We start from the raw sequence: 20798 nt of genomic DNA, 5'->3' as shown, positions 1-20798 counted from the left end.
AAGTTTTATAATTTTATCAAAAAAGTATACTTGAATTTAATTATGACTTTTCAAAGAAATGTCTACTCATTTTAAAGTTATATAAAATTAATTTACTTACCAACTGCAGTTTTGGATTTTCTATACTCAGCAGTCTGATTTAGTGTAATGTCTGAAGTGTCAGTGCCTTAGCTCTTTCTACTGCTAATTCTCTGATAACTATATAAACTCAATTTGAATGAAATATTTCTTCGTATTTATTGCATCTGCAAAAGTGTATTTTAGTATGAGCTCTCTAGCATTTTCTAAGCTATAGTTATGGAAAAAATGTTTTTCCAAATTCATTACATTTGCTGAATTCTTCTCCAACATAAATTTCCTAATGCTGAACAAAATTTTAGCAACTGCTTCAGTTATTCTCTAGTACAAAATGTGTACAATAAAATCTGTGATACAAGTAAAAGCACTACAACCCCCTTTATATTTGTAATGTTTGTCTTCAGAATAAACTCTTTTTCACTTTAAAGCCTTATATTTCTGAAAGATCATTTGACAATAATTGTATTTATAGTACTTTTATTAAGTATGAACTCTCTGATGCGTAATATGTGAGCAAATATTAATGACTTTTCCACATTCTTTATGTTTGTACCCCATTTCTCAACTATAAATGCTTTACTATACAATAAGTTGTCAACACTGGTTAAAAGTTATATTCTTCACACCTGGAGTTTTCTCCAGTATAAATTATTTTACCTGCAATCAAGTGTGAAAACCATTTAAAAGTTTTTCATGTTCTTTATGTTTCTAGAGTTTTGCACTAGTATAATATTTTTTATGTTTAGAAAAGTTTGAGGTATTGTTAAAAGCACTGTGACATCATTCAGGATTGTAGAGTTTTGCTCCAGTATGAAACGTCTTACATCTGTTAAGAATTGAGGACTTGTTAAGGGCTTTGTGACATTCTTCACACTTTAGGATTTCTGTCCAGTATAAATTATGTGTAATAAGGGTTGAGAACTTTTAAAGGCCTTGTCACATTCTTCATATTTGTAGGCTTTATCTCCCACATGAGTTCTCATGTTTAGTAAGAGTTGAGAACTGGGTAGAGGCTATGCCACATTCATCACATTTCAAGGGTTTCTCTCTAGCATGAATTATTTTGTGCTTAATAAATGTTGAGGATTTGTTAAAAGCCAGGCTACATTCTTCACATTTGTAGGGTTTCTCTATTATGAATTCCCTTATGTTTCATAAGGATTGAGGAACAGTTAAAAGCTTTGACACATTCTTTACATTTGTAGGGTTTTTCTCCATTATGAATTATGCTTAGTAAGGTTTGAGGAATGGTTACAAGCTTTGCCACATTCTTCATATTTATTGGGGTTCTCTCCAGCATGAATTCTCTTATGTATGGTAAGGTATGAGAAACGATTAAAAGGTTTGCCACATTCTTCACATTTGTAGGGTTTCTCTCTAGTATGAATTATCTTATGTTGAGTAAGGTGTGAAGACCGGTTAAAGGCTTTGCCACATTCTTCACGTTTGTAGGGCTTCTCCCCAGTATGAATTATCTTATGTTGAGTAAGGTTTGAAGACTGCTTAAAGGCTTTGCCACACTCTTCACATTTGTAGGGTTTCTCTCCAGTATGAATTATCTTATGTCGAATAAGGTATGAAGACTGGTTAAAGGCTTTGCCACACTCTTCGCATTTGTAGGGTTTCTCTCTAGTATGAATTATCTTATGTTGAGTAAGGGTATTAAGAGCTGAAGACCAGTTAAAGGCTTTGCAATATTCATCACATTTGTAGGCCTTCTCTCTAGTATGAATTCTCTTATGTTTAGTAAGGTGTGAAGACCGGTTAAAGGCTTTTCCACACTCTTCACATTTGTAGGGTTTCTCTCCAGTGTGAATCATCTTATGTCGAGTAAGGGCTGAGGACTGGTTAAAGGCTTTGCCACATTCTTCACATTTGTAGGGTTTCTCTCCAGTATGAATTCTCTTATGTGTAGTAAGGTTTACGAACTGGTTAAAGACTTTGCCACACTCTTCACATTTGTAGGGTTTCTCTCCAGTATGAATTCTCTTATGTTGAGTAAGGATAGTAAGAGCTGAGGACCACTTAAAGGCTTTGCAACATTCATCACATCTGAAGGGCTTCTCTCTATTATGAATTCTCTTACGTTGAATAATGTGTGAAGACCGGTTAAAGGCTTTGCCACACTCTTCACATTTGTAGGGTTTCTCTCCAGTATGAATTATCTTATGTCGAATAAGGTATGAAGACTGGTTAAAGGCTTTGCCACACTCTTTGCATTTGTAGGGTTTCTCTCTAGTATGAATTATCTTATGTTGAGTAAGGGTATTAAGAGCTGAAGACCAGTTAAAGGCTTTGCAATATTCATCACATTTGTAGGCCTTCTCTCTAGTATGAATTCTCTTATGTTTAGTAAGGTGTGAAGACCGGTTAAAGGCTTTTCCACACTCTTCACATTTGTAGGGTTTCTCTCCAGTGTGAATCATCTTATGTCGAGTAAGGGCTGAGGACTGGTTAAAGGCTTTGCCACATTCTTCACATTTGTAGGGTTTCTCTCCAGTATGAATTCTCTTATGTGTAGTAAGGTTTACGAACTGGTTAAAGACTTTGCCACACTCTTCACATTTGTAGGGTTTCTCTCCAGTATGAATTCTCTTATGTTGAGTAAGGATAGTAAGAGCTGAGGACCACTTAAAGGCTTTGCAACATTCATCACATCTGAAGGGCTTCTCTCTATTCTGAATTCTCTTACGTTGAATAATGTGTGAAGACCGGTTAAAGGCTTTGCCACACTCTTCACATTTGTAGGGTTTCTCTCTAGTATGAATTATCTTATGTTGAGTAAGGTGTGAAGACCGGTTAAAAGCTTTGCCACACTCTTCACATTTGTAGGGTTTCTCTCCAGTATGAGTCATCTTAAGTCGAGTAAGAGCTGAGGACTGGTTAAAGGTTTTGCCACATTCTTCACATTTGTGGGAATTCTCTCTAATATGAATTCTCTTATGTCGAGTCAGTTGTGAAAGCATGCAAAATGATTTGCCACGTTCTTTACATTTGCAAGTTTTCTTTGTAGTATGTCTTATCTTATGTCTATCTGAATTTGAAAATTTATAAAAGACTTTTACATATTTATCACACTGATATATTTTGCTCTGGGTAGTTATCAGACATTGATTAGGTCCATTATAACCTCCTTTGCACACCTTACACTCATCCACACTTTTACAGCCCTGTCTTAATTGTAAATTCTCATGTTCGCATTTATCATATCTCCTCAGTATGACTTTTTGGAAAAAATATTTTATGTCTTGCTCTGGGCAAAGGTCTTCAGCAATATGAAAACACATAACTAAAAGAAATAAAAACAACAAATTACTTACTAGATTCAGGTAAATATTTTTTACAAATCTAACCTATAAAACTGTATACACTACATAAGCAAGATGGCATAGCAAAATACCACAGGCTCTAATTTATTCAAAAACATAAAAAATGTAACAAAAATATACTGACCAAAACACATTTTTGGAAAATTTATAAATGAGTTAAGTGGGTGAAGTGCCCCAGGTTAACACAATGTAAAAAGCAACATAGAAGAAAAAGAAAAATCTGTTATATCAACCCAACACAGTACTTCCTTCTCCTCAGTATAACACAGTGCCCTTAGAAGTAAATTGCCAACTCCTTGTTTCTATTTAAAAGACAAGAAAAATATTGGCACATACATTTCTATGTCTGGCTTTTAGGGGTCTTTCAAGACACTGGTTTCATTCTCCCATTAAATAAAATGCTGAAAAAAAAAATAGTATACTTTAGAATGACAATTTGAGACTGCTGAGACCAAAGGTAAATGTTACAGCAGCAGAGAGACTGCAGTACCACAGACAGGTAACAAGTGTAGGAAGTGATTGATAACTGGGAAGAAGTGCAAATAAACTTTTTAAACTAGAAAATAAAACATTTCAGATAAGACATATTCTAAGAACATGTTTGAAAGGCTCCCAGAATGTCTAGCCATGACAACTGGTTTTAAACTATGCCAGGATAAAGCTACATTGTAAAGATTGTGACAGGTAGCTTTTTTTTTTTTTTTGAAATGTCGAAGTCTCAATGATTACCATGTATACAAAATATTAGGGCAACATGGCCCCATCAAACAAATCATGAAATTTTCAGAAAGCAATCATTATAAAATAAAAATGTATAAATTTTAGAAATTTAAAATAAGTTGAATAATACTCCATTGAGTAAAAGGAGCACAGACAACTACTGAAAATCAGAAAAATGAGAAAAACAGCAAAAATATTAAAAGGATTTTAAAGACAGTAATTTGGAGGTAAATAATACAAAGAGATAACTAACCAATTCTAAAAGAAAAAATGATATAAAAATAAAGAATTTCAACAAAAATACACATACAAGATATTTATTTAAAAAAACACATATATAAGAACAACTTAAAATGTCACAGACAAGAGACAATCTCAAGAACTGCAAGATAAAAGTGATGTGTCATTTAAAAGCATAGAGTTACACACTAAATAGTGAGTTTTTCAAAAGAAAATTTTGCAGGCCAGAAGAAAACTGTGTGATATTGTCAAAATCCTGAAGAAAAAATGCTGTCAGGTGAAAAGAATAATCATCAGCAAAAACGTCCTATCAAATAAAAAAAAAAAAAAAAAAAAGACCTTCTAAAATAACCAAATCCTGAGACAGTATACTGGCACTGCATATGGCCTATATATATCAAAGATGCTGAAAAAAGTTTCTTCCACTGAAAATAACACAATGCAAGAAAACAACACATAATCATATAAAAATACATGTTCCTGAGAAACATACATACTCAAAAATAGAATTCCTTAGCATTCTTATAATGGGATAGAAAACATTTATAATTATGCTCTAAACTTAGAAAAATAAAAGCACAGAAATTACTGTGAATATCTGTTAATAAATATACAACATATAATCAGCAATATCCATAACAAAGTTGAGGGCAGATGTAATGAGGAAAACTTTTTGTATATAACTGAAGTTCATTTTTCACTAGATTATGTATATACTGCTTTATCTTTTAGAGGTTTTATGTAATCCCTAAGGTACCACAAAGAAAATATCTGTATAGACACCCAAAAGAAAATAAGAAAGAAGTGAAACTATATCAATACTAAAATGAAACAGACACAACAGAAGACAGAAAGGGAGAAAATGAGGGATAAAGATACAAGAATCAAATAAAATAATTAATAAAATAACGGAAGTCTTTGTCTTTTAGAAAAGTACTTACATATAGGTATAATTAGCTTTCTAGTCAAGAGACATAGTTTCAATAAAGGGATTCATTAAAAAACAAGGCCTGACTTGCCTTTCTACAACAGTCAGTTTAGAACTAGTAATTAAAAAAGCCTGAAAGTGGCAAGATTGATGTAGGCATTTTATCCAAATATTAACCAAATGAGAGCAGAAAAGGTCAAAATAGTATTACACAAGCTACATCTTAAGTCAAAAACTCATATTATATAAAATGTATATGAAGTCAAAACTCCAAAAAGACAAAGAAGGACATTAAGCAATAAGAGATTGATGGGGAACCTATGAAAAATTTGTATATTCTCATGTTTGTGTGTTTGTGTGTATGTGTGTGTGCATGTGTGGGTGTATCTCACATTAGGGTTCCAAATATGTAAGGTAAATATTAACATAATTGAAGAAACACATAGAAAGCAATATAAATACAGTAGGATATTTCAATACCTCACTTTCTCTGATAATAATAAAACAAGAGGATATTAGTAAGGAAACAGTGGACTTGAAGGCAGTATGAAACAAGTATGTCTAACACAGATATAGATAAAACTTCTCAACATCAGGAAACACACCCTTTGCAATAGCTCATACAATCTTTTTGATAGACCACCGGTTAGGTCAAAAAATAAATCTTAACAAAAGTTTATATAGATATATAATTAATGTAGTATTTAATAAAATACTTATCTAGCTATATGTATACATATATATAATATCAGGGCTCCAAAATATATAAAGCAAATATCAACAAATTGAAGCAGGAAATACACAGCAACATAGTTGTAGACATCAAGACCTCATTTTCAATAATAAATAGAAAATTCAGATAAAATAGCAATAATAAAACAGATAACTTAGAAAACATTATAGACTATAAATTATTTTGAATATACAGGAAGCCCGATAGTAGATAATTTATAAAAAAAAAAAAAAGATTTGGCTCACAGTTTGGCAGACTGTACAAGAAGTGTGTGCCAACATCTGCTTCTGGTAAGGGTCTCAAAAAGCTTACAATCATGGTGGAAGGCCAAGAGTAACTGGTAACTGGACATACCACATGGTAACAGACAGCAAGTGTGAGGTGAAGGAGCCAGGTTCTTTTAATGAGCTGCTCTCTTTTGAATTAGTGCAGTGTAAAATTTTGATTACAAAGAGGATGGTGCCAACCCATGAACAAGGAATTTTTCCTCACAAACAAAACACCTCCCACTGGTCTTACATCCAACATTGAGAATTACATGGCAGCATGAAGTCCTCATGCCTATAACCCCAACACTTTGGAAGAACAAAGTGAGAGGCTCTCTTGGGGCCAGAAGTTTGAGACCAGGCTGGGCAACATAGTGAGACCCTGTTCCTACAAATAATAAAAAAAATTAGCTAGACATGGTAGTGCATGTCTATAGTCCCAGCTACTAGGGATGCTGAGGTGACAGGATCACTTGAGCCCAGGAGGTAGAGGTGACAGTGAGCCAAAATCATGCCACTGCACTCCAGCCTGGGTGACAGAGTAAGATCCTGTCTAAAAACAACAATAAATACATTTAAGTATACCAAAATTATGCACTGTGTGTTTTCTGACCACAACTGAATGAAACAAGGAATTAAAAGCAAAAGTAAAACTGGCAAATCCAAAAGTACATAAAACTAAATATATAAAACTCTTCAACATATTCTTGCTCGGGGGCCCAAAATTTAATTTTTCAAAGGTGTCAATACAACCTACAGTTGTGAACAAATTTAATATAAGCATTATAACAATCTCAATAGCACAGTTTTTAACAGAAATAATACGGTTTGGCTGTGTCCCTACCCAAATCTCATCTTGAATTGTAGCTCCCATAATTCCCATGTGTCACAAGAGAGACAGGGGAGGTAATTAAATCATGAAAGTGGGTCTTTCCTGTGTTGTTCTTGTGATGGTGAATAAGTTCCAGGAGATCTGATGGGTTTATAGAGCAGAGTTCCTCTGCTAACGCCCTCTTGCCTTCCACCATGTAAGACATGACTTGCTCCTCCTTTGCCTTGTGCCATGATTGTGAAGCCTCCCCAGCCATGTGGAAGTGTGTGCCAATTAAACCTCTTTTCTTTATAAATTACCCAGTCTTGGGTATGTTCTTATTAGTAGCATGAGAACAGACCAACCAATACAAGAAATCTTGTGTAAAAGTTTAAACCTTGATTACAACTATAGCCAGAAGCCCATGAAAAAGAACAAGGAGGCATTATACTTTCGGATTTCAAAACATGCTAGAAGCTAAAATAAAAACGATGTGGTACTCAAACAAAGACAGATAAACAGATGAAAGAACAGAACAGAGAGTGAAGAAATGAACCCCCCTTTAAAAGATCAAATGATCTTCCACAAAGTTGCCATGAGCACACAATAGAGAAGAGATAATCTCTTCAAAAAGTAATGTTGAAAACTGGATACCAGCTGGGTGCAGCAGTGGCTCACGCCTGTAATCCCAGCATTTTGGGAAGCCAAGGCGGGTAGATCACCAGACCAGCCTGACCAACAGGGAGAAACCCCATCTCTACTAAAAATACAAAATTAGCAGGGCGTGGTGGCACATGCCTGTAATCCCAGCTACTCAACAGGCTGAGGCAGGAGAATCACTTGAACCCGGGAGGCGGAGTCTGCAGTGAGCAGAGATTGCACCATTGCACTCCAGCCTGGGCAACAAGAGCGAAACTCCATCTCAAAAAAAAAAAAAAAAAAAAAAGAAAGCAAGAAAACTGGATATCAACAGTGATAAAGCTGGATTATTTCCTTGAACCATATATGAAAAATATTTTAAATAAAATACTCAGACATAAAAAATAACTAACCAATTTTTTAGAAATATAGAAGAAAAACATGACATTGGTCTTAGCAACATTTTTTCAGATACATTAAATGCATCAGCAACAAAGAAAATAACAGAAAAATTTAACTGTACTATCCTTCAAAATTTTTGCACCCAAATAAAATATTCAACAGAGTGACAATGCCTTATAAAAAATGTGTGAAAATATTTGCAAATCACATGATAGGAGTTAATATTCAGAATATATAAACAAGTCTTAAAACTAAACAATACAGTTGAATAAGTTGATTTAGAAATGGTCAAATAATTGAACAAAATTCTTATCAAAAATATACACAAATAAGAAAATGCATTTAAAAGAAAATGCAAAATAACTATTTTGTAGAGAATTGCATAAAAATCACAAAAAACAAAATCACCTCTCACTCATTAGAATGGTCACTATAATTTTTTTTTTTTTTTTTGAGATGGAGTCTCCCTCTGTTTCCCAGGCTGTAGTGCAGGGGCGAGATCTCAGTTCACTGCAACCTTCGCCTCCCGGGTACAAGCAATTCTCCTGCTTCAGCCTCTTGAGTAGCTGGGACTACAGGCGCCCGCCACAACACCCAGCTAATTTTTTTTTTTTTTTGTATTTATTTTTAGTAGAGACGGGGTTTCTCCATATTGGCCAGTCCGGTCTCAAACTCCTGCCCTTGTGATTCGCCCACCTCGGCCTCCCAAAGTGCTAGGATTACAAGCATGAGCCACCGTGCCTGGCCTAGAATGGCCACTATAATTTTTTAAAAAAACACCAAATGTGTTGATGATACAGTGAAAATGAAACCCATGTTGATTGTTGGTGAAAATCAGGAGCTCAGCCATTATTTATTTATTTATTTTTGAGACGGAGTCTTGCTCTGTCACCCAGGCTGGAGTGCAGTGGCGCCATCTCGGCTCACTGCAAGCTCCATCTCCCAGGTTCACGCCATTCTCCTGCCTCAGCCTCCTGAGTAGCTGGGACTACAGGCGCCTGCCAACACGCCCGGCTAATTTTTTGTATTTTTAGTAGAGACGGGGTTTCACTGTGTTAGCCAGGATGGTCTCAATCTCCTGACCTCGTGATCCGCCCGCCTCGGCCTCCCAAAGTGCTAGGATTACAGGCGTGAGCCACCACGCCCAGCCTTTTATTTTAAAATGCTATAAATGTACTTCAAATAATCAAAAATAAAATTATCATAAAATACAACAATCTCATTTATGAATCTGTATCTATAATATGCAACAGCGGACCTGGAAGACATATTTGAACAGTCATGTTTATTGTATTAGTATTCACAAAAGTCAAAAGGCTGAAGCAACCCAAATGTCTTTTAATTTGGAAACACATTGAAAAATGTAATACATAAATACAATGAAATATTATTCAGCCTCATGAGATCTTGTCACATTTAAAGATAAACTGAGAATATTATGTCACCTGAAATAAGCTAGTAACAAAATAATGAATACTATATAATTCCACTAATATGAGATATTTTAAGTAGTCACACTCATAAAAACAGAAAGAGAAAACGGTATTTGTCGAGGGCTGGAGAGAGGGTAAAATGGGTTGTTGTTATTTAATGGGTATTGAGTTTTAGTCTTACAAGATGGAAAATTTCTGGAAGTCTATTGTATAACAATGTGAATGTACTTAACATGCCTGAAATGTATACCATTTTTTTGAAACAGGATCTTACTCTGTCACCCAAGCTGGATGGCAGTGGCACAACTATGACTCACTGCAGCCTCAAACTCCCAGGCTCAAGTAATCCTCCCCACTCAATCTCCCAAAGAGCTAGGACCACAGGTGCATACCGCCATGCCTGGCTATTAAAACATTTTTTGTGTGTGGAGAGGGGGAATTTATATGCTGCCCAGGCTGGTCTCAACATTTTGGGCTCAAGCGATCCTTCTGTCTTGGTCTCCCAAAATCCTGGTGTTATAGATGTGAGCCACCACCATGCCTAGGCCTGAAATGTACACTTAAACAGATTAAAGATGGTAAATTTTAGAACAGGCGCGGTGGCTCGTACCATAATCCCAGCATATTGGGAGGCCAAGGCGGGCAGATTGCTTTAGATCAGGAGTTCGAGACCAGACTAGCCAATGTGGCGAAACCCCATCTCTACTAAAAATATAAAAATTAGCTGCTCGTGGTTGTCTATGTCTGTAATCCCAGCTACTCGGGAGGCTGAGGCAGGGGAATTGCTTGAACCCAGGAGGCAAAGGTTGCAGTGAGCTGAGGTTATGCCACTGCACTCCAGCCTGGGCAACAGAGCAAGATTCCATCTCAAAAAAAGACGTTAAGTTTTATGTTATCTGTTTTTACAATAATAAATGTTTTAAGAGAAAAACTGAAAAAAATGCACAATTATAAATCCTTTCAAAAATTACCTTCAAATCACAAAAGTGTTTCTCTCACACACACACACAAAATATATTCATTATTAAACACATGGTGAAAATAAGACTATTTCCATGATTACTCACTTAGACAAAACAACCACTAAAAATCAGCTAAAAACATATACATGATAAGCGATAACCAAAACTGGGATATTTATAGATAAACACACACACCTGTATAATCTGATAATGATAGACATATGAATGGTTTATCTCTTTTTTTTCCCCCTCGAGATGAAGTCTTGCTCTGTCGCCCAAGCCAGAATGCAATGGCATGATCTCGGCTCACTGAAACCTCCACCTCTTGGGTTCAAGTGATTCTCCTGCCTCAGCCCCCCAAGTAGCTGGGATTACAGGCGCACGCCACCATGACCAGCTACTTTTTTGTATTTTTAGTAGAGATGGGGTTTCACCATGTTGTCCAGGCTGGTCTCGAACTCCTGACCTCAGGTGATCCACCTGCCTCGGCCTCCCAAAGTGCTGGGATTACAGGTGAGAGCCACTGCGCCCAGCCTGGATGGTTTATCTCTTAATTCAAGCCCATATTGACTTAAAGTGTACAAACAAAATTGTAAATTGTCTAAAATTATAGTACATAAGTAAAACAAAAAAAATCACAATGAACTGATGTTAAGAAACCTACACTGAAAAAAACACACTAACATGGAACTGCAAAACAATAATAAGTAAAATGTTTACTCATATAATCTGGTATGCCACATTGGTGTACCATTAAAAAAATTCTCTAGATAACTACAATATTTGACTGTAACTGTGTACTCATGGAAGGCAGGTATTTTGAATCATTGACAGGCACTGTGTGGCAGTAAAATTTTACAGAAAATGCAGAATAATCATAAACAAGATTTTAATGAGAAACATTTAATAAATAAGCATTTAAAATAAACTAGAGATAATTTTTATGTTTCAATTGTATGTTATTCTTTCACAAAATGAAACTGCTGTAATCCAACTTTAGAAGCAAGGAATAGCCTTACATTGCTAAAATATATATGTAATTTAATATATGTATTTATTATTAAATATTTATTTTGTATACATAATATATATATAGCAGAATATGGTTAGAGTCTGTTACATAAAACAAATATTTATGAATAAATTATATTATTGTTTAGATATAGGCTAGAGAAAGTGGGTGAAAAGCTTATAATTCCTTTTTGCCTGGAGCAAACACATTTATAAGTAACTATATTAGTAAATATGGAGGGCCTACTAATGACCTAATTTACTTCAAACATAACATGTAAATTCTAGCTTATTGCTCCTAAATGTCTGAATCTAAAATTACAGGCACATTTGAAATAGAAATTAGAAATTAAAAACTTACAGAAAGGGTGACATTAATAAGATAGAGAAATAAAAGGTGCCCTATTTGTCTATTCCTCCACAGTAAGAAAATTTGTTGGCCATCCCTGACAAAAATACCTTTATGAGAGTACCAGGCCTCATGGCTCAAACCCGTAATGACAGCTACATGGTATATTAAGGTTGGAGAATTGCTTCAGGCCAAGATTTCAAGACCAGCCTGAGTTATGTAGAAAGACCCCATCTCCAAAATAAGTACTTTTAAGAGATCTTTAAGGTCAAGGGATGAAGTTGTGAAATTCTGCTAAAGCCAAAGATTGAGGGGTGTTCTCTCCAGAAAGCAGGCTCTCATTTCGGTGGCAAACTACAGGACCCCTGGCCTTGGCTATAGGACAGGAAATGGCCAACCCACCTTGGTCCCACTGAGAATTCTGAATTTACTCTGTAATTATTTCAAAATCCTTTCAGCCACAGTCTGAGAGAGGTTCTTTACTTTCATAGGCCTGGAGGAAGACACCTGTTTATGGCCATGCAGGCAGGCCTGCAGATCCTGGCTTTTAATGTGGTGCCTGAAGCAGTTCAAAGTCTCAGTTCCAGCTTCCTGGGCCACAGTTTATGGCCAGTTCTCTTTACCTAGAAACCAACACAGTGTGACCCGACGAAATCCTCTGTGGTACTCAGCAAAAGCCGTACTCATTTACATCCCGATTTAAGGTACATTATATACAGACCCTACTGCAAAAACCTGCCCTAGTGTCTGCCCTACAGAGCAAAGTCTTGAAGGATATCCAATCTGTACAAAAATAATATGGGAATTACAACTATCCATGCCCCTTGTAACAAGCCAACTAAAGGTGGACCCTAGTGCAGACCCAGCAATCTTGTGACCAAGCTACAACCCCTCACCAACACAAACCCAGAGGGAATCCCATCACCCTGGGGGCCCAATGGAAGAAGATCTTTACCTCCTGAAACTAGTTTATAGAAACTTGAAGAGGTATTTGCTCCTTCAAATTCACAGACACCAAATGCAAAATTATATTGTGCACCTTGTCAATGCTTCTATTTTAACATAGCATTGAAGTATATGGCAGAATAATTAGTCAAAACAATTTTCAAAAAGCCATTGAAACTGAAGACAAGTAAAAATTTGCTGTTTGTAGATTACAATTTATATATAGAAAACTGTAAGCAGTGCATTAAAACCTGTCTAAGTTAATAAATAAACTCAGTAAATTAGCAAAATATAAAATTAACATACAAGTATAAGTTATGGTTCCATACACTTAAAACAAACTATCTGGTAAAATAGACAAAAAAAAAACTTATTTACAATAGCATTAAAATAATAAATTTCTGGCCTGGCGCGGTGCTCAAGCCTGTAAACCCAACACTTTGGGAGGCTGACGAGGGTGGATCATCTGAGGTCAGGAGTTCGAGACCAGCCTTGCTAACATGGTGAAACCCCATGTCTACTAAAAATACAAAAATTAGCCAGGCATGGTGGCGAGTGCCTGTAATCCCTGCTACTTGAAAGGCTGAGGCAGGAGAATCTCTTGAACCCGGGAGGCGGAGTTTACAGTGAGCTGAGACTGCACCATTGCACTTCAGTCTGGGCAAGAAGAGTGAAACTCCATCTCAAAATAAATAAATATATAAATAAATAAATTTCTGAGAACAAATTTGACCAAGGAGATAAAAACTCTTTACACTGAAAGATATAAGATAGCTAGGAAAAGAAATAGAGAAGACAAAAATAAATTTAAAAATGTTTTATGTCCATGAGTTGAAAGAATATAGATTCAATAAATATAGGTTCAATAAGCTCCCTATAAAAATTCCAGTGGCAAGTTTTTTTCACAATAATGGAAAATACAAGACTAAAGATTACATGAAACTACAATAAACTTTGAATAGCCAAAGCACTCTTGAGGAAAAATAAAAAGCAGAATGACATCAAATTTTATAATTCCAAACTATCTTTCAAAAATATACTAAAGAAAAAGGATGAACTGTGCAGAAAAATTAAAACATTCAATGGAACAGAAACCACTACTCTATTCATATCAGACACAATGCAAAAAAAGAACTTAAGAAATAGCTTAACACAGAATTTTTGAAAATTATGCAGATATTTGTATGTCCCTAAAAACAATGAAAAAGCAGTCAGACTGTGCAGTCTCTTATATGCCATGAGGACTTTGGCCGTCACTGTAAACTTAAAGGAAAATGACTGAAAGTAAAGTAGAATCTTTAGAGAATTTAAAAGCATAAGACAGAAAATGTCCCTATGTGAGAGCAAAGAAAAAAAAAAAATACAAACTCAGGCTTCCAGAAACTATATCCTTTGGAACACACCTTCCCAAATGACATTTTAAGGACTTGCTTTCTCCTTGACCTTTGGATCTTTCATCTGTGTCATCTGTTGTACTGGCTTTCACTCTCACCTACCTGGGGGTTTGGCTACCATCTCATGTCTCTTCATATTCCAGGGCTCTTTTCCTTGCTTCAGACAGGTGATCAGGTCTGGCTTAGAGACAGCAATACCTGGTTTTTAAAAATAAGTAACATGCATCTTGCTCATATTCTCCAATTACCAACTTAGTAATGTGCTCAATAAAGAGAATGGAATACAATATTCTAATACATTTATCCAAAAATACTAATTTATAACAGAAATTTCTAAATATTTAGAAAATACTGTATATTTGTAGGTTCTTAATTCACTACCCAGTACTACTGAATAAAAAAATTGGTGGTAGCAATTAGATTTTAAGGTGTGGGCAACAATGTTTTACACCACTAAATTTCTGGAATTACCACTATTCTAGAGTGAGGGATACAGATCAGCTCAACAATGTGGAAAGTTCAGTTCAAGGTGAAACATCTTGAAGCAATTTTTTTTTCTACACTGACAAATCCTTGTGATTTTCTTGAAAACAGGGATATGAAACTCATTTATGCAAAGCATAATTATCAAAAATTACCAAATTACCAAAAAACATTCTACAAAAAAAACAAACAAAAAACAAAAATAAAGCCTTTGGAGTATATTAGGAATTGAGTATTGAAGTTATCCTCACCCAGGAAGACCAGGTTTCTGTAGTTCTCTAACATCACATCCCTATATAAATTCTGCTGAACAATGTCCAGGCATTGCCACTCCTCCAGAGAGAATTCTACAGTTACATCCCTAATTGTCAGTGGTCCCTGAAAAACACACAAACACAGACACACATATATTTACCAAGTGGTCATGGACAGAATTTTTAATATCACTCAAGGTGTAATTAGAGAGTAGAGAGAACAGGTTCTGCCTTATTGGAGTGACCAAAATTATCCAAGAAAATATTTTTTTAACACGGAAATATTCTCTAATATATTCTCTGACTCTAAAAAACACACCCCCATACACATTTACCAAGTGACCAGGGCAGAATTTTTAATGTGTCTCAAGGTCAAATGAGAGAGTAGAGAACTGGTTCTGACTTATAGAAAGTCTGTTTCTGAATTTTTTTGTTTGTTTTGAGTTTCTGTATTTCTAACAAGTTCGCCAGTAATGCCAATGTTTTTGGCCCAAGAAGAATATTTTGTCAAACATCCACTAAGTAAAAGAGCCTGTGTTTTTCCTAGTATTGTGGACTGTAAAAAAAAAGATGACAGTTTTTACTTTCCAAAGACAGATATATGCAAATAAAACCTAAGAAAGAGGGGCAGCTATCAGATAAAATGTGATGGTTTATGCACATCCGCTGCATAAAAATAATTTATAATGAAAAGAAAAATAATTAGCTTTCTAGTAAAAAAATCTGTAGGAGACCTCCTTAACTAAGTGAATCATTACTATTACTTGCACTAGGACAAATTTTTATGATGTGCTGATGCACAAAAGGACACAGCATCACCACTGTGACATTTTCTCCCAGAAGTAAATTGTAGTCCGAATTCAACCATAAAGAACCATCAGTTTTATACCAAGTTCAAGATAGAAATATCTCCCATGTTCTGTAATTTTTAATAGTGATTTTAAGTAGTCTTTCTTTAGTACCCTAGAGAGCAAGTATTTCCTCATATTTTTTTCAGGACTTTCTGGGTAATAAATGCCATCCTCTTTAAATAAACACTTTCTTAATCCTGCTCTCTATAGAGTTAATTAAGAACACAGATGGAACCTCAACACTGCAAGTTTTCCATCTTTTTTAAGAACCCCTTTCTTCCTCCAATAGGAATCTTGAGTATTCACACCTTCCCAGCCACAAAGGGAACATTTTTTGTTTTTTTTAGGTTTTCATTATTTATGACAAATATTCCACATCCGTGATTCTCTCCAGTCCAAAGTTCTTTGAGACGATGCCGTCGGCCTTGGCCAATGGGAGAATGGAATCATCTGACTCACCCATCCTACGAATGGCCCCGCAGATAGCATAAGTTTTAAACTGGCCATTAAACCTGCCTGTGACCTTATCAACCTCGGCCACGTTCATCTGGATGGATGCGTGGTCCTTGGCACCGATGATGCGATTGCTAGTGGAGCATTTCCGCGGCACGTACAGGTCCACGAACTCACCGGCGTCGTTCTGCATTTCGAGGCTGGGCTGCGCCTGCTGCCACCACACCGCGCGCGAGAGAGAAAGGAAGCGGCCAGTCCCACAAAGGGAACATTTTTAATACAGCAGATTATAAATTCATGAAGAAAATTCTGCATGGCATAGAAGGAGCCATGATGTAGAAGGCTCTGGTATATGGGAAAAAACATATTTTTCAGAGACCTTTGACTATTATAAGAATTTTTTAAAGTAGTTAAGACAAACTCACTAGGGAGGAAAAACACAACTAGAGAAGCAAAGGTTTGCACGTAAAAATGCATGGCATTTCAGAAGGCAGAGTGGACACAGCTCTTAATATGAGACATGTTTAGCTGAAAAACAAGCCATTTTTTCCTCCTTCTCCTCTGGAATTCCTGCTCAGATGAAATTTTCTGCACAAATTACACCTGCATCTTGAGAATATGCTTTAAAGGTGTCAGCTACCCATTTACCTGCTACCACCACACCCACAGGCAGAAGAACCAAGACCTGCAGAAACATTCCATCCATTTCTGTCCTTTATACTAGTAGAGATTCAGGAACAATGAGCTTCTCCATGAAAATAAAAATATAAATTTCTTCTTTTCTGTCCTCAGATGCCCTCCTCTGCCACAGACACCAGCAATTTCTGCTACAGTAATGGTAATATGGGCCACACTGCCTTATCTCCCAAACCCAAACAGAACAGGCCCTGTGACCACTCTTTAGTGCAAAGGTTTCTACATTAACTCTCATGAATGCCTTGAACACTTCATTGTTGATTCTGGCCTCACGTTGGAATTATACGAGGTACTTAACCAAAATAACATATATGTTTCCACCTAAAACAATAAACAAAACCTGTGGGAAAAGCTCAATTAAGGATTTTTCTGCAAATTGGCCATGTAATCCTAATTAGAGGTCTGGGCTTATAACCACTTAGCTAAGCATTTAATCTCAAGCTTTAATGAACTTACAAATCACTTAGTAATTTTGGGCCCACTCTATGTAATGTGATGCTGCAGGTTTGAAAAGGGTCCAAAACGAATGTTTTAAACAAGTCCCCTGTCAATGTTGATGTTGCTCCCCCCGGGCTCATGATCAGCATTACTTAGAGAAAGCAGGCACAGCACAGAGTTCCTTACACTCAGCACTCGTCACAACACAAATACTTCTAGGGCAAATGAAGACAACCACTCTCCATCCTAAAGTATCATATTCTTTGCTGGCTCTGTATACAGAGGAAATAGGAAACAGCCATGTCTGAATAAGTCTGCATTTAAATAACATGTACAAGTGTACTGACGGAAATGTTTATTAAACATTGTGCTCTATGTGCTCAAGAGGATGTTACGGAGCACTGTGCTGGGAATAACACATTATGTGACTTAATCCTCATAACACCCTTGGGAATTGGTACTAAATGTTTAATAATTCCCAGGATTTAGATAAAGGGCACAGCATTTTAATTTTTATAGTTTCTCTTTCATTAATTTTTTATAAAATGTATAGAATAAAGCTAAATAGATAGATGAGAGGGATAAAGGAAAAACTTAAATGTATTTTATTTTTATTGTGTTTATATTTAATTTTTTGTGACTTGTGGAGCAACTAATGATTTGTAAGATTAGAAAACAAGTTCCTAAATGGAATCTCTCTGCAAGCACTGGTTTCAATAAAAAAATTTAAAAGACCCTAAAATACATACTTGATTATTCCCATGTATCTGCTTTTGGATTTCAGAAAATTGTAAGCACCACTTCTAGAAAGACAGCAGGATTCACCAACCAAAACTCGGATCTTATTAAATCTGAGGCAAGGCTCCAGGGTGCGGACAGGCCTAAATAAAGCCCCCAAGTAGGAGATGAACAGAACTGGGGCAGGGAGTGAGCCTATGTAGAATTTGTCCTCTGTGCCACTGGGGTACTTCCAGTTCTCTTTCCTAAGCTTACCTAAGAAAAACGAATCCCAGAGTTCACGTAACTTTAATCTTTTTTAGCTACTGCCCTGTCAATTTCATAATATATACTAATCATCCATTGAAACAAATATCTTAAGGATATCTAGAATAATTTTATTAGAAGATAAATGTGTATTCTTAGCAAAATAAAAGAAATAAAAATAATAACAATTCTTCTGTCCATAAACATCCCTTCAGGTGATGACATCAGAAGTCACAACAATTTTTTTTTTTTTTTTTTTTTTTAAGACAGTCTTGCCCTGATGTCCAGGCTGGAGTGCAATCACTCAATCACTCAACCATGGCTCACTACAACCTCCACCTCCCGGGTTCAGGCGATTCTCCTGCTTCAGCCTCCCAAGTAGCTGGGATTACAGGCACCCACCACCATGCCCAGCTAACTTTTTATTTTTTTTAGTAGAGATGGGGTTTCACCATGTTGGCCAGGCTGGTCTTGATCTCCTGACCTCGTGATCCACCCACCTCGGCCTCCCAAAGTGCTGGGATTACAGGTGTGAGCCACCGTGTCTGGCCTAACATTGTTTATTTTTTATTTGGGTTACTCACGGCCCAAATAAACCCCAAGTTTCTTTGCACAAATCTATTATATCAACCATATGATGCTTAATTCATCATTTATCCAGTTGCTAGTCTGAACTAAAAGTTCATGGATGCGAGGGACCATGACTGCTACATCTATTATTCTAATGGCCATATGAGATGGAAGCATTTAGTTTATCTGTTTGAATCTCCAGAACTTCTTTTCCTCCAAGTACCAGGAATCTGAAGAAACTGTCACCTGGGTACCAACCAAAGACATCTCTTGAATGAGGGAAGGATGACCCATTTCTCTTACACTGAGACAGAAGCAGAGTTAACCACTCTTGTCAGCCTGACAATTCTGCTCTGGAAATCCTCAAATGTCTCAAAGACACCTAGGTGATTCCGAGAGGATTCCCAGTGACCGTGCGCTGATGGCCCAGTTGTAAACCAGACAGAAGAGATTTAGGCTGATTCTAAATAGAAAATGGAACTGTCCTGGTAAAGATCCAGAACCTGGATCACCTGTCCTGATTTGCTAGCTTTTGGGTAAGAGGAAGGACAAAAATGTTCTACTCCAGTATCACATTTTAGGAGTAGATATAGTTGCAGTCATGGCTCTGGATACTTTTTAGCCTTGATCTCTCACTCCTAAAATGCTTCTTTTTACTTACAGATTCTGCTATCAGATTCTATTTACAATGGGATCCTCTCATGTAACTGTAACAGGTCACTGGACAAGACTTGAAAAGCTCAAAGAGCCACACTATCAAAGGGGGGCTTTAAGATGTGTATGTTGACATCTCACAATGCAGAAAATTCCTCCTATTGGTTTTCATTACCTTCTTAATCTAAAACCTGGCCCTGTCTTGTGAATCTCAGGCGGAGGTCAGCTCTTATGTGCAGATTCTTGGTCAGATCAAACTGGCTCTGCATTCTCGGGTGTTACAGCAAGTGGAGTACAATCAAAGAGAGATGTTCTCCTAGAGGCTGTTCTAGCACATCCTAAGTAATATGTCTGCCTAAAAAGAAAAACCTGAGGCAACATGGATATAAGTAGACAGTTTATTTGTTCCACCTTTGAAGATTGTAACCTGGGAGCAAAGGTTCAAGTTGCCTGGAATCTACACTTTGATTAGCAGCAGTGACAAGTGGATTTGTAAAGGCAAAAAAAAAAAAAAAAAGAGGGACAGAAAGTGGGATGGTACAAAAATGTGTGTTAGTAACAATTTTGGGAGTGAGAGATCAAGGCAACAAAGTATCTAGAGTCATAACCACAACTATACTTCCTTTCTTATTTATTTACAGAAATAACATTGACTATTGATTGGATATACATCAGTAAGGTTTACAGCTTAAGTTATAGTGTTCAGTGTCACATTGTTAGTTAAATTGATGCTACTTGTGGAAATTGTGAATGGTTTCAGGAGATGAATACATAGCTAAAGGGGGGGAAGACATAATTGTGCTCTCATTTACTTTTGTTTTTTATTTTTGAGATAGAGTCTCGCTCTGTCATCCAGGCTGGAGTGCAGTGGCGTGATCTCGGGTCACTGCAACCTTCGCCTCCCAGGTTCAAGCAGTTCTCTGCCTCAGCATCCCAAGTAGCTGGGATTACAAGCGCCCACCACCAAGCCTGACTAATTTTTGTATTTTTAGCAGATACAGGGTTTCACCATGTTGACCAGGCTGGTCTTGAACTCCTGACCTCGTGATCCACCTGCCTCAGCCTCCCAAACTGCTGAGATTACAGGTGTGAGCCACTGCACCCAGCCTGGGCTCTCATTTTAATGTCTGAGTTTGACAACTAAAAGGACTTGTATTCCTCAGATAAACGTCTTT

At 36.5% G+C, this 20798-nt stretch overlaps 3 protein-coding genes across 2 annotated transcripts; 1 reads left to right on the top strand and 2 right to left on the bottom strand.

Annotated features, from left to right (window-relative positions):
- The window catches only part of LOC129459381 (zinc finger protein 676-like), a 375112-nt gene that overhangs the window by 254078 nt on the left and 100236 nt on the right, over positions 1-20798 (top strand).
- On the bottom strand, positions 248-17221 carry LOC129459390 (zinc finger protein 257-like). Its single transcript, XM_055236096.2, is given in 8 exon segments — positions 248-959; positions 962-1059; positions 1061-1210; positions 1212-1304; positions 1306-3367; positions 14343-14438; positions 14975-15101; positions 17201-17221. Coding segments are annotated over 8 exon segments (2739 nt in total). The 5' UTR covers positions 17213-17221; the 3' UTR covers positions 248-858.
- On the bottom strand, positions 16159-16533 carry LOC129459425 (small ribosomal subunit protein eS21). The gene has a single exon (XM_055236151.2). It carries the CDS (start codon positions 16472-16474, stop codon positions 16187-16189), a length of 288 nt encoding a protein of 95 aa, XP_055092126.1. The 5' UTR covers positions 16475-16533; the 3' UTR covers positions 16159-16186.

This window comes from Symphalangus syndactylus, chromosome 13 (genome assembly GCF_028878055.3).
Source record: "Symphalangus syndactylus isolate Jambi chromosome 13, NHGRI_mSymSyn1-v2.1_pri, whole genome shotgun sequence".
NCBI lineage: Eukaryota > Metazoa > Chordata > Mammalia > Primates > Hylobatidae > Symphalangus > Symphalangus syndactylus.
This window is presented reverse-complemented; position numbering and strand designations above follow the sequence as displayed.